The 14736-nt window shown below is 39.0% G+C and overlaps 1 protein-coding gene across 2 annotated transcripts in view; it reads left to right on the top strand.

The window, feature by feature from the left end:
- atp1a2a (ATPase Na+/K+ transporting subunit alpha 2a) overlaps positions 1 to 14736 on the top strand; it is a 68158-nt gene that overhangs the window by 2880 nt on the left and 50542 nt on the right. Inside the window, exons 2-7 of one of the 2 annotated variants that reach the window (XM_086077308.1) lie at positions 2063 to 2125; positions 5253 to 5312; positions 8194 to 8397; positions 13319 to 13432; positions 13500 to 13634; positions 14445 to 14562. In XM_086077308.1, the coding sequence (XP_085933434.1) occupies positions 2063 to 2125; positions 5253 to 5312; positions 8194 to 8397; positions 13319 to 13432; positions 13500 to 13634; positions 14445 to 14562 (694 nt within the window). Of the gene's footprint in view, positions 1 to 2062; positions 2126 to 5252; positions 5313 to 7435; positions 8113 to 8193; positions 8398 to 13318; positions 13433 to 13499; positions 13635 to 14444; positions 14563 to 14736 lie in introns of those variants that run through there. The other variant, XM_086077309.1, reaches the window with a different exon arrangement.

The following is a 14736-nucleotide window of genomic DNA, read 5'->3' as shown; positions in this document are numbered from 1 at the left end:
TTAAAGGAGCCAAAATGGCAGACTTCCTGGGTCTTTTTAGGGAAGGTTTCTTGAGACTTTTTTATGGGCGTACTTATGATAGACATGACTGCCAAATTTCAGGTTGCCAAATTAACTGTCTTTGGGGGCTGGAAAAAAATAAATAAAAAATCACGATCTGAGCTATCGAATACGCCCGCAAAATGTGCCGTTTCCCTGAAAGCAAATTAGCTAGCAAACAAAAAAAAGCTTACGATTGCCTTGCTTTATCTTTATTTCCGACACACTTAACATCTCAGGATGAGATTGGGAAATATCGTTCCCGGCTTGGTTTTTATTTGCATAATGACGCAATTGTGTTTTTATTCTTTGCCGTCGGGCCCCATTCCATTTAGCTTTATGGCAGGACATGGGGGTAATCTTGTAGGAGAATTGCTCCGCCAGACGCCATTTGGGGCTCGGCGCTCCCCCTTTGCTTCCGTTTGATTACTTTTCCCTCTGCGCCTGTTTTCTCCCGGCCGGCCGCCATGCGCTTTGCGGAGACTGACAGTGTCAGGTGACTTCAACGCTCCCTTAGTGACGTTTATTAGCATGTGTGAGGAGCTTTTGTGCAGTGATATGAAAGTGTGAATGCGCGCAAGATATAAACATAAATAAAGATTATTATAATTATAACTATATTCTACTTTAAATCTGGTGAGTATAAAAAACAGCATTATTATTATTATTGTACGTACAAGGTGTACAGTGTACACAGTGATTTGCAAATCACGTTCAACCTATATTTAATTGAATACACTACAAGATATTTAATGTTCAAACTGCCCAACTTAATTGTTTTTAGCAAATAATCATTACCTTGGAATTTTATAGCTGCCACACATTTCATGTAGCAGTGACAGGGTCAAGCTTACCGCTGTGTTTCATCACCTTTTCTTTTCAAAACATTCAATAAATGTTTGGGAATTTTTCAAGCTTTGAAGGTGGAATTCTTTCAGCTTCAGCCGTTTAAAAGTACGGGGTCTCTGTTGTCGTATTATACGCTTCATAATGGGGCATACAGGTCTGGACTGCAGGCAGGCCAGTCTACTCTTCAGTCTTACTATGAAGCCACGCCGTTGTAACACGTAGAGAATGTGGTATGGCATTGTCTTGCTGAGATAAGCAGGGGCGTTCATGAAAAACACGTTGCTTGGATGGCGGCATATGTTACTCCAAAACCTATATCTTGAGCATTAATGGGTCCTTCACAGATGTGCAAGTTACACATGCCATTGGCAATATCACGGCGCCATAACCATCATAGATGCTGGCTTTTGAACGTTGCGTTTATAACAGTCCGATTGGTTCTTTTCCCCCTTGGCCCGGAGGACACAACGTCCACATTTTCCACAAACAATTTGAAATGTGGACTCGTCAGACCACAGCACTTTCCACTTTGCATCAGTCCATCTTGGATGAGCTCGAGCCCAGAGAAGCTGGGTGTTGTTGATAAATGGCTTTTGCTGTATTTACTGACATTGGTTTTCTGAAGTGTTCCTAAATTCCTTGTAATTGTACGTTGAGGAACATTGTCCTGACAATTCCCAATTAGGCTATTCACCTGTGGGATGTTTCAATCATCTGTTTGATGAGCATTCCTCAACGTTGTCATCGTTTTTCGGGGACCTGTTCCAGCTTTTTTGGAAAGTGATGCAGCTATAAAAAAAAATTTTTTTATTATTTTGATTTGAAAATCATTTTATTCTGTTTTTATTTATGTTTAACCCAACATCCTAACTTCAATGGAATTGGGTTTATACTGAAATGAGCAAAAATGAATGGCATTCAAATTGACTGAAAGGGTATTACATTTCATTTTAGATTAGTTAGTTTAGCCATTAATTTCTGCATGGAAACTGTGATTGGTAAAAATACATTTTAAAAAATCGTATATGAAATATTGAGGAAAAAATATATATATTTTAGAAAAGCAAAAAATAAAAAGATGTTTGGCTAAAAAAACCAACAACAACAACATCCTAAACTAAAATAGTAACCCTCTTACTGTATATTGATGACGATATTGTCTTGGTCCTTGCAGTGCGGTCCAGAGAAGAGGAAGAAGAACCGAGATTTAGATGAGCTGAAGAAGGAGGTGGCCTTGGTAAGCTTCTTAACATTCATTACTAGCATTAGCATTTAGCATTTGTGTCACGGTGAGCTGGTGGGGAAGGACCCAAATGCAGGGAGGCGGGAAAACCACGGCAGGGATGCATGGAATACTGGACACAATTTATTTAACAAAAACACTAACAGGGGTACTGGGTAAAACTCTAAATAAACAAAAAACCCAAAGTTCTGAAAAGACCAAAAATCAAAGTAACAACAAAATACAAATACGATTCTTCTTCTACGCTTTCTCCCTGTGGCTGCGCTACAGCGCCACTCCAGACTTGGCATATACATTACAGCCGTTAAACGTCCTCAGCGTCTTCTTTTGGACACACGCAAGTCTTGAAATGTGTGTGTACGAGATTTGTTTGCTTCCGTCTGAACGGGGCCAAAATAGAAGCCAACTGACAAGACAACGAGAGACACCTGGACAAGACACAAGTGGCTGGGGGAGATGATTGGATGACACAAGGGAACAGGTTGACGAGCACAGGCGAAAACAAAACCTAACGAGCAAGACAGGACACAAAGCCAAAACATTAACCTAAGCATGATACACAAATCATAACAATTTGATCCATATAAAAGGCAAACTGTAGCTATTTATAAAATGGTAAATAACATTTTGGTAAACGAGTTGGATTTGACTAATGTTTTTGGCATTTTCGTAAAATATCCACATTTAAAAAAACGAAAAGTGTCAGGGCTAACAAAAGTAATGGGGTATATACCACGGAGGAGACGGGACATCCCTGGTTTTCGCACATCAGCCTTGTTTCTGTTTCCTGTTTGCCACGTGCGGGCCGCGTCTCAGTTCTTGCGCTTCCGCCTTTGTGCCCCTCGGTTGCACGTTCCCGTCGACGGGTGCGAGTGTGTATGTCTGAGTTGTTCGAAGCATTTCAGAGAGTTGAGATGCCCGGCGGGAGCGCGCAGTTGGGGGGCGCAGGGGCTGGGGTGCGAGTGTTGGAACGCGGCCAACGATGCTGATGTGTGAAACCCGGAAGTCGGAAGTCCGTGGCATCTACCCCAGAGCTAGCTTGCCCAGGGTGTATATACGCGGTAATAGATTCACATTTAGAAAAGTTAGCCATCAATAATAATAATAATAATATTTTTGCTAAAAATGTCAAAATCTTACAAAACCAATACATTAATACTTTGCACTAATATAAGATTGCTCAACTATCCAAAACGTACCGTCCACATGATGAGAAAGTGTTTAGGCGAACAAAACGATGCCTTAAAAAAAAAGTGTCGCTAAGCTCTTCATCAATCTGTATTTTTTTAAATTAAATTTTCTTAATGTGGGCTAAAAAATAGCTAAACATTCTAAACATTAACTTCCATCTTTGATCGAGTGTATCCGTCCTGTGACCTGATGTCCCTGCTAATATGCTTGCTAATTGCATTTTTTGTCATAGATTAGTGCCGACTCTGCATTCAGCCTGATATCAGGATGACTCCCAATCGCCGCCACACACACACTACAAAATCTCATAAATACAAACAAGTGGCCTACCATCCAAGCAGCAGAAACCCCCCTCAACTCATCCCTGCAACCCCCCGCCCCCCTCCCTGCCCCACCCCAATGCGCCCTCTGGCTGGGCCGCTTTGTACTCCAACACTGAATAATTTGTGGGCCACCAGCAGCGTGTGGCCACTCTCTGCGCTTCTGTCAGAAACGCCGTCGTGAAATGTGGCCTCACTTTTTCTCGGTTGGCCATCTTACGATGCACCACTTGTCAGGCGGACCTTTTTGGCGGGGAGGACCCTGACAAGTGTTGCGCTTGGCTTTCGTCAGCCTGCCCTTGTCTTTGCTGGCTTTTGGCTGCCTGTCAACATGATTTATGGTTGGTGTGTACAGTACAGTGGACCTTAGGAATGCTTCAGTGACTTGTAATTTTCATGTAAAAAATGAAACCGGTTAATTCCTAGTTACACCGAGACAAGTGGCGCTTGCTAAGAATCCTGTTGACTGCGTGGAATTGATTGTTGACACTACTTGTTAATGTGACGTTGTGTAATTAAAACAACAACATAACTTTACATAAAAGTCCGCTAGCATAATGCTAACATTCAATAGACAGGCTAACACAAATAGTGTTTTTATGGCTTGTTGTGACACTTTAAAACACATGAAGACAGACAATATATTACTACTCAGTACTCACGGTCACATATTCTTTGTCCTCTGTGATAAATGACCAATCTCGCTGTAGATTACTGCGTCGATTGCAGTAGTTGAGTGAAAGTGTTCTTTGTTTGTCTACATGACTCTGTTATACTGCCCTTTGCTGACAAAGTTGCAATGACAGACTCAATTATTAATCAAGATGCACAAACTGTTCAATTCTAATTTCATTGTAATTTTGTTATCACAATACATTTTTAGAGAGAACAACATAGAGTGCTATTTTAATTATTTACAAAAATGTTTTTGTTTTTTTGGGTGTTGGGGCTGGGGCCGGAACATGTTAATGGCATTTCCATTCATTTCAATGAGGAAAGATGATTTGGGATGAGAGTGTCTGGAGTAATGAACGTGGTCACAATATGAATTAAAGTTGTATTTCAAGGCACCACAGTATGTAATGTATGTATACTGTACATCTATCTATCTATCTATCTATCTATCTATCTATCCATCCATCTATCTAACAATAATACAATACGATAAATACATATATAATGAATGTAAAATTATCAAAAAAATCGTACAATTAAAAAACGCAAATTAATACACAACTTTTAACATGACATGATATCCCTATATCCAATTCATACCATTTGACTCAAATGTCAAAAAAGGGGAATTCATCCATTTTTACCAAATATATATATATACATAAATATTTTTGTACAAATATTTTTATACTACCTGCTAATTTATATATATATATATTGTATGACCTTATTAACTATTAATAAGTAATTATTAATTATTGAAGGGAATTTTAATTATGTAATGTATTTTTAATTTATTTACAGGCAGTTTTGATTATTAAACGGTATTTTAAATTATTCATTGACTATTTCACGGGGCTGCCACGCACCACTAAAAGCAACATGGAGTGTGTGTATGACAAAACTGCTTCACATACATCTTCCATTTCTTGCAGGATGACCACAAAATCTCAGCGGATGACCTGAGCAAGCGATATGGACTGGACCTTTCCACGGTACATACACAAACACGTATAATATGTTTCTTTCTCCAGTGTCCCCGTTCACCTTGGTTATCTTTTATCCCTCAATCACACACTTTTTTTTTTGGGGTGGATGAAAATGTTGTGAAGGAGAAAAAAAAAGTCGGCGAGCTTCCAGACAGACAATTGATGTGTTGACACACTAAAACGCAAGCCAAGCAGTCAATGAATTCTCACGAGGATTGTCTGCAAATCTAAGTACGACACGCAACGTACACACATTCACACACACACCGTGTGACCGAGGCAAATCTATATTTCGTGCCTGATTTTATTGGGCGTAAAAATCAGGACAAAATGTTAAATAAAGTTACATGCAGCAGTTTTACAGTGCGGGGGAAGCATTGCGTCGCTTTATGACACTCGGGCTGTTAAATGGGCTGGACAGGAGTACTCCACAAAACAGTGTGGGCAAGTAATAAAGTATAAATACTTGGGTACTCTACTTAAGTCGATTTTTTTTTTTGGTGGTGCAAGCCATAGTTCAAGTTCTAAACAAATTTACGTTGCGCCACTGCTTGAGTTTGGAAAAACATAGAGCCATGAAAGGTGATGTGATGCCCTCTCATATGGGCAAGGAGAGCCACAGTCGTCGATGCACTTTCAGCCGTTTATTGTACGGTTTAAATGAGAAAATACAAAATATAAAATGACAACACCCGCAAGAAGTAGCAGTAGGCCACAAGTCATGCCCTCAAGTTCACATGCAGTTCCTGATGCTAGTCATTAGATCTTAAAGGAATATATCCAACACTACAGTTGCTACTTGGCTTGTCCCAAAGTACAGTAAATTGCACTTTATGAAACCCGTTGTTTTATTGTTAGCCGGCCGATTAATATTGGCAATATATAAGCTGATATTTGCTGTTCCCCCCCCCCCGCATTACAACATAAGACCGACATAAGACCAAACAACCCTCCCCCGAAAAAAAGATGAAAAATTATACAAATATTAAAGAAAAGTATTGTAAAATGATCAATTGTTTTGCATGTAATAAAATGAATTCATTTGATTGATTATATAGTTTTTAAATTAATTGGCCGATTAATCTGAATTTCATTCTGCCATATTGGAAAAATATTAAAAAATACATATCGGTTGGGATCTACTTTTTTGTATACATTTCATACTTTTCTTTAGTACAAACTGGTAACAATATTTTGTGAATAATTGACACCATTAAAACACCCTAATTGACACTAGTTGCCACAAGATGGCAGCATAGGATGGCGTTTACTTAAATGGAGCTCCTCAACTCACTTCAACAGTTCCTTGGCACCAGGATGTCATCAGATGGTGCCAAAGCAATACTTTTGTTTCTTTGGCCCGAGTACAAAATGTGCTGAGCCAAATAATGGAGGATAGGTTCCAAAAACAGTAATCAGTGAAGCGTTGAATTTATGAATGCCGAAGCACAAATATGCAAGTTGTATATATACAATATTGATTTGTTATGAGTAAACTCAGGTACAAGTAAAAAATAACAATATTAACATTTGTTGACTTTTACTGCATTTGAAAATGGATTTCTGTACTTTCTACTTTTTTCAACCTAATGTCAGAGAAGATGTAAATAGGAGAGTTATATTTCAACGTGGTTGAAATATTAAGTACAGAGTATGAGTACTAGTGATGGAGAAAGTATATCTTGATATTTCAAAGAAATTTGCCGTGATGATATTTTTGACGATATTGGTAATAACTTCTGAACAATAGATTTGTGATTGGTGCTTCGGAATAATAGCACTTTTATTGCAGCACAATATTTAAGCCACCTTTTTTTCACAGTTGAAATGTAAACAAAGTGCAAATATAGCAACCGTAATGGAAAGAAATGAAAATTAAAAAAGCCAGGTAGTGTTTAACCTGTGAGGTCTAATTGTAACATAACTGCTTAAAGCACATAAAGCACATTTACTTAGCAAATACAAAGAAAACACAAACTTTCAGTCAGTGGCAAATTGCATGAGTCAAGAAAGTCCATTATTTTCTCCCGTGTGGTTGATCCTCGTGTTGTAGAGGGGGGGAAAAAATCACTGTATCTGCCAGTTTGTAGCGTCATGCTTTGCGATTGTTTAGGCAGTGGTTATTTTGCCGTAGCCGGCAACCCTCCTGCGAGCGTTATTTTGCCGCGAAAGTCTCTGATTGGTCAATGCCGCGATTGCTTGTAGACATTACTAGCCGGTATAAATAACACAAATGTGTATGTTTACGCAGCTGCGCGACAGCCACGCGCACGCCGTCTCGTCGAGAACACGTTAGCTTAGCGGCCGGTTAGCATCACAAACTCACGTCAACTAGATGGCGAGTTACCGGTCACGGGAAAATAAACACCGCGGACTGTTTATCTTGGCCAAACAATACGCGACCGCTTCAGTATTATCCAACCACCGTCTGCTTTTTTTTTAAAATAAGTGCGTCTAATCAAGAGTGCTCCAGTAATGAACTTTTGTTCACGCCAAACAACACAAGCCGTTTCCATGTCCTCCTCGCGTGTCTTTAGCCTGCGCATCCTCTAACTGACTTTAACGGCGACAGTTTTCCTGCACAACGAGCAGCCTCCATACGACGAAGGTAGCTCACTCCCACTTTGCCGAAGACGCGACAGAACTGGCTCACACGCTTCGACATTGTTTTTATGCAGCAGCGAACGATGCATGTACGTCCGAATGGACACGAAGGCGTATGATGTTACGCATAACGGCACCACGTCAATCTCGCGATATTTCAATTTTTGTCACCCAGAAAAATACACCGGTAATATCGTAGAAGGTATGATATGGAACACCCCTAATAAGTACCTTTGCAGCCTCTGCCATAAAATAAAGGTCTTCCTCCTCTTCTCTCCCGCAGGGCCTCACCAACGCCAAGGCGGCCGAGGTTCTGGCCCGGGACGGGCCAAACGCCCTGACGCCACCGCCCACCACGCCCGAGTGGGTCAAGTTCTGCCGCCAGCTGTTCGGCGGCTTCTCCATCCTGCTTTGGATCGGCGCCATCCTCTGCTTCCTGGCCTACAGCATCCAGGTGGCCACAGAGGACGAGCCGGTCAACGACAACGTGAGGCCCTGCAGACACAGCGTGTATATATCTCTTGTCAGACAAACAAACCAACTCAGATACACGGACTCGACATCCGAACCAGCAGCGTATCGCTATTTGGACAACAGAACCAAATTTGGTGTTCACACTTGGTGGTTAAACAAGCTCTGGTGTGAATCCGGTTCGGTTGACTTCTGCTCAAAAGTGAACGTGATGGACCAAAAATATGGATGACAAAATGTCCCTGAACCTCTCATTTGTTGACAGTCTTGTAGCATAGAAACGCGCCTAGAAACACAATTTAGTTCAGTGTTTCCCACACCATGTTAATACTTGGGCGGGCCACCCAAGTAGATTTCAAGAAAATTTAATAAAAAAAATAAATAAATAAAAAAAACTGACCACGCGACCAGATATACAGCATGTAACTTAAGTTCGCCGTCACTCACTTGTGGATCATGAGGTTAGAGGAGACGGAAGTAGCAGGACTGAACACACTCCGCCCCCTCTTCCCACCCTTCGTCCCCCCACCCCCATCCCGCCACACCCCGGAGTCCACCCACCCGAGTCCACCCACCCAAGTAGATTTCAAATCTGTGGGAAACACTGGAGTTATAATGGTGCACTAGTAAAAGAATAATAGATGCCTCCCCCAGGGAAAGAAGACAAGCGTCCCTCACTTCGCTGCATTAGCCCGCTTAAATACTCCAGCAAATGGAGCCGAGCAGCCATTCATAGTGCGTTTTATGGCCGCTGGTCATTACGCAATCATTATTCAGCATTTAGAGGCGTTGCATAATGGCGGGCGTCGCAAGGGGGGGGCGAGGCGAGGCGGATCGGAGGCGCGCGTGCGTGGCGCCGATAACGTTAATCTCCCCTGCCATCTCGCCACGTTCGGCGGGCGACTCGTGTTCCGCCGCACGCTTCAAAGCCCGCAGCTCCATCATTTTCCACGCATACATAATGCCCGGCCGGATCCTCCGCCATCAGATGAACAACGCACGCTGCCTCTTAGCACGCGTTAGCGCTAATAAGACGTGTGGTGCATTTACACGCGACAGATGCTTTGATAAATGTTTCGACAAGATGTTTTCCAACTAGGAGAGCGAAAACTGTGTCCTGCAGGTGGCCCTAATGTCTGCCAAATTGAAAGTAAAAAAATATAAATGACAGTCTTTTAAACACAAAAAACACAGGAAAGAAATCATCATCTTAAGGGGTTAGGGCAGGGGTCAGCAACCTCTCCTGTCAAAAGAGCCATTTTAGGTGAAATAAATAACCAAAAATCTGTCTTGAGCCGCAAAGCATTTGAACATTGTGATGAACGAAACAGTGTCTTAGTGTTAGTCTAATGGACTGAGGGCCCAGGAGCTAATTTGAGCTGCACCATAACAGAAAAATGCACAGCATCCAATACATCATTTTCTTCTACCTTTCGTCTTTCGTTTATTTGTTTCTTTTTTTTGTGGTAATTTTTCATTCTTCATTTGTCATACATTTTTAGACTTTTCTGTCTTTCTGTCAAATTTCTGACATTGTTGGCAATTTTATGGACATATGGTAATTTTCTGCCTCTGTTCTTCCCTTTTGGACATTTAAGGACTATTTTTGACATTTTTTCTGCCTTTTTTGTTATCAATATTCTGAGATTTTGGCAGTTTTGTGGACATTTTATGGTAATTTTCTTGAGCATTTTATGGTCACTTTTTGGGCTTTATTTTTATTTTTTTACTTTTTCATCTACCTTTCATCTCTCTTTAAATTAAAAAAAAATAGATTTTTTTTTTTACATTTCATTTTTTAATTTAATCATTAATTCATTTAAATAATATTTTATCTAAAAATATATATATTATGTTGTTTTGTCACAGCAGCATAGGTGCCGCTAACAAAATACAATTATATATAAAAGTGAGGGGTAAAAAGGATTTTACAAGTTTGCGGTTTGACATACTCCACTTACAGTCAAGGAAATTGCAACAGTTTTTATTCACACAAAGTTACTTACAAATTAGAGTGCAACAAAAGAAAGTGTAAGCCGAATTTTGTATATAAAAAATAAAAGTCACTCAAGTTTGAGGAGCTAACTCACGACCTTCAGCTTGGGAGACAGCCGATCGACTCCCTGAGCCACAGAGCTCCTGCTGTGTGTTACTGTAGTATATCGCTCGTGTCAGTTGGAATCTTCATGACCAAGAGACAAAAAACAATGTTTGTGTTTGTTTTTGGTCTCCTCTTGGAGATAAGCAAACAGTAGGTGGGGCATAGCTCAGGTTGGTAGTACGGCTGTCTCCCAACCTGAAGGTTGTGAGTTCGTTCCTCAGCTCTTGAGTGACTTATATATATATATTTTTTCAATTCTTTATTTTACACTCTTTCAATTGTAAATATTAGCCTACCGGTACTCTATAACTGAGTCTATTTGGTCAAAATAGTGTCAAATTTACTCTACAGAATTTACTGTGCAGTCACGATTGTCACCTTCCCCCTCTTGGCCATCGTCCTCATTCTCTTGGCCATCCATACGCTGCTCTCTGTTTGGCCAAAGGTTTTCATCCACGTCGCAGTGGATATTTCCCCTTGCAATGCAGCGGGGAAACAAATGGCGCGAATTTCTCAACCATCATCCACACTGATCCCCTGTGATATGCTTGACGAATTTTGACAATTGAACAGATGATTTTGCACATGACACACTTGCCTCGGAGAGGAGAGCCATTAGACTGAAAAACAACTAATCCAGTTCGATCAGCAAGATCTATTCATTTGGAAAATGTGCTAAATGTGGGCACATTGTGCTAACTGCTAACTGTAGGCTAAATGTACGCACAACCATTTGCACAGATCCACTGAGGCAATTGAGACATGTACTAAGACATTGGCAATTTGATGAAAGCAATGAGGAATGCCATTCAGTTGGCACCAATTGTAAGGTGGTTTTGGGATTTGTCCACGGTATTTTGAAAATGTCATCTCAGTTTCGAGAAATGTGCCAAACCTATGGAGAAAAACTGTAATATGAAAAGAATAGCACTGAGCTGTCACCGACGTCTTACAAATGAAATTATGCCATCTAGTGGCAGAAAACATGACATCAACACAAATCAATATCACACTCATTTTTTACAGTACATCTTTTTAATTTGAACTCAATCTTACGAATTCGTATGAAATTACTGTATCAATGACTAAAAGATGCAGCCATATTTCTATTAGTTTAACATTTTTCCCCTGACTTTTATGTTAACACAAGTATGAAAACAGATAATAAAATGTGCGATTAATCATGAGCTAACTAATGAAGTAATGCGAATAATCATGTTTAAAAAATGTAATTGGCCTGATGCCCCTAATTAAAACAGCATTTTTATTACAATTTATAGAACCTAGTACATGAAGTTCTCTGGGAAGTTGCATTTACTACTCCTACTTTAAGTGTCACTTTTCCTAGTTGAATGTGTGACATTTCCAACTTTTATTGAATGCAGCATGACACTCCCCGTGAGTGTGATGAAGTAAAAGAGACATTCCGGAGAAACGTCGCCGGGAAGCCGAAGCGACAAGCAATTTTCCGAGGAAACAAATGTCTTTCTCGCTCCGGTGGATTTTTACACGTCCGCCGAGTGTGTCGTTGCTGTTGGATAAACACGAAAAAAAAATAAAAAAAAAATGAAAGAAGCAAACTTTTCGAGAGGGATTTGATGTTCCGGAGCGCTGGCTTCATGAAGGCAGCAGCTGGCAGGAGTTTTGTGGAAGATGTTCATTGCAAATATGAGAATGGCTTCATGTTGGGACACATGAAAAAGCATCTGTGGCTGGATGAAGTCTTTCTTCTCTGACTCAGACTCAAGACCTTGAATGCAGCGTTTAGAATGACTGGAATAAAACATGAGGACTCGCTTGCTTGAAATATTTTTGTTGTTGAAAAATTGGGCTATTTTCAACTAAGTAGAAATTATAATAAATTGAAATAAATAAGAACAAGAAAATAAATTAAATAAAGCTATCCATTCATCCATTTTCAGTACCGTTCATCCTTATTAAATTCTTTAAATAAAATGACAAAAAAGTTAGCATTTAAACTAAAAGTTGTCAAACTAAATTTACATTTTAAAAATAATATTGAAGGTAAAAAAAACAAACTTTTTCATGTATTTTTTTCAATATATATTTTTTTTATGTCATTAATTTACGTTTAAAATTTTCCCTCCAATTTTAGATAAATCAATTTATTGAGTTTATTTTATTTAAAAAATAGTTTTTAAAAACAGTTTTCCAATTTTAAGCAATTTAGTTAAATTTATTTTACATTTGTCATTTTCTGTCATTAAAAATTTAATAAAAATAAATCTTTAATAATGTATATAATATAATAAAACCTTTTCCTTTTCATTGATTTAAATTTTATTATGGTAATTTAGTTTTAATTTATTATTCATTTAATCGTACTTTAATTTAATAAATTTATCTATAATTACTTTCTAAGTTTATTTATATTTCATATTTCTAGGCTTTATCAATAAAAAAATAATAGTCATTAATTGTACTTTAATTTAAATTTAATCAATTTATCTATAACTACCACTCAATTTAATTGAATCACTAATTTTGTTTTTTTTATAGTAAAAAATATATACCTTCCAAAAAAATTCTCATTTGAATGTAATTAATTTAGTTTATTCTGTTTGTAGTGTTTAAAAGTAAAATTAAGTAACTTTTGACATTCCCCCCATTAATTTAAATTGAACTCATATAGTTTTATTACACACAGCCAAAACAGATACCCAGCCTCCTGGTTGTCATTTAGACGAAGGCCCGGCTTGCCATTGGCCCAGCAGTATGTGAGGACTGGGACATTGCATGAGACAGATCCGCCCCCTAAAACAAGCCAATATCACAATGACAAGAAATATGCTGTATAAATGTCTATCATTTCCAGCTGTACCTAGGCGTGGTGCTGGCTGCCGTAGTCATCGTTACCGGCTGTTTCTCGTACTACCAAGAGGCCAAGAGCTCGCGGATCATGGACTCCTTCAAGAAGATGGTGCCTCAAGTGAGTGGCAGGGAATTGCGAGAAAATTCCTTCCCTTGACTAATTTCTCTTTCTGCGTCTCTCGCAGCAAGCCATGGTGATCCGCGAGGGGGAAAAGTTGCAGATTGACGCCGAGCTGGTGGTGCAAGGAGATCTGGTGGAGATCAAAGGCGGGGATCGCATCCCGGCCGACCTGCGAGTCGTTTCTGCCAGCGGATGTAAGGTGAGGAAGCGGGAAGGTGGCTGGGATTACGGCTGCACTTTTTAATTTGGATTTACAGCTACAGGATGGAGACGGACCACAAAACAGTAGGCATGGTTTATATCTATATCTATATATCTTTCTCTCTCTCTCTCTTTATATATATATATATATATATATATATATATATATATATATATATATATATATATATATATATATATATATATATATATATATATATATACACACACAGAGATATACACACACAGAGAGAGAGAGAGAGCAAAAAATATATATATTAATTTGTTCAGATTTTTTTGTTTGTTTTGTTTTTGTTTTGCTTTGGCATTAGGATAAGGCTCCAAACAAAAATATATTTATTATAGTCAACAATATCAATTCTAAAATACTTTATTATTCATTGTAATTTGTCTTTATTTGTTTCACTAGTGAAAAACCATTACCAACAAAAAAACATTTTTATTATATCACTTTATTTTTTGTTGCATATTGCAACCTAATTTTTGTGTAATTCCCTCCTTAAGTTTAGTCACATTTCATTAACCAAACTGTTTGTAAACAACCTGTAATCAATCTCATTTTAAAATTTACCACTGATATTTTTTTGGTGTAAAAAATGCAGTTCAGATTCTTACAGATTGAACTGCCTCGAACAAAATGACGTTTTTCTCGAACTGACATGAGTCGTTAAATTATAAAGGATTACAGCAAAATGCAAAACCAATAATAATATTCATTTTTTTTCTGTGCTTGTTGTGTTTGACCTGACAAGTGTGTTGCCATATGTCACCGCATCTCCTTCCAAAGGTGGACAACTCATCTCTGACCGGCGAGTCAGAGCCCCAGACTCGCTCTCCCAACTTCACGCACGACAACCCCCTGGAGACCCGCAACATCTGCTTTTTTTCCACCAACTGTGTAGAGGGTCAGTAGGCCACATCTGGACCAGGCCGGCTCTCATTAGCGACACTTTTGTTAGACTTTACCATTCAGCAGGGCTTCTTTCTCAGATATAGAGTAAGACCCAGATTAGACGTTTGATTCCTTCTCTGGGACACAAAGTAAACCAAGTTCCAGGAGCGGAGAAGCAGCAGTAAAA

The sequence above is a fragment of the Leptonotus elevatus genome, chromosome 1 (genome assembly GCF_054856555.1).
Source record: "Leptonotus elevatus isolate MCC_2025b chromosome 1, RoL_Lele_1.0, whole genome shotgun sequence".
NCBI lineage: Eukaryota > Metazoa > Chordata > Actinopteri > Syngnathiformes > Syngnathidae > Leptonotus > Leptonotus elevatus.
Note: the sequence above shows the minus strand (reverse complement) of the source record. Positions and strands in the feature narration are given on the sequence as shown.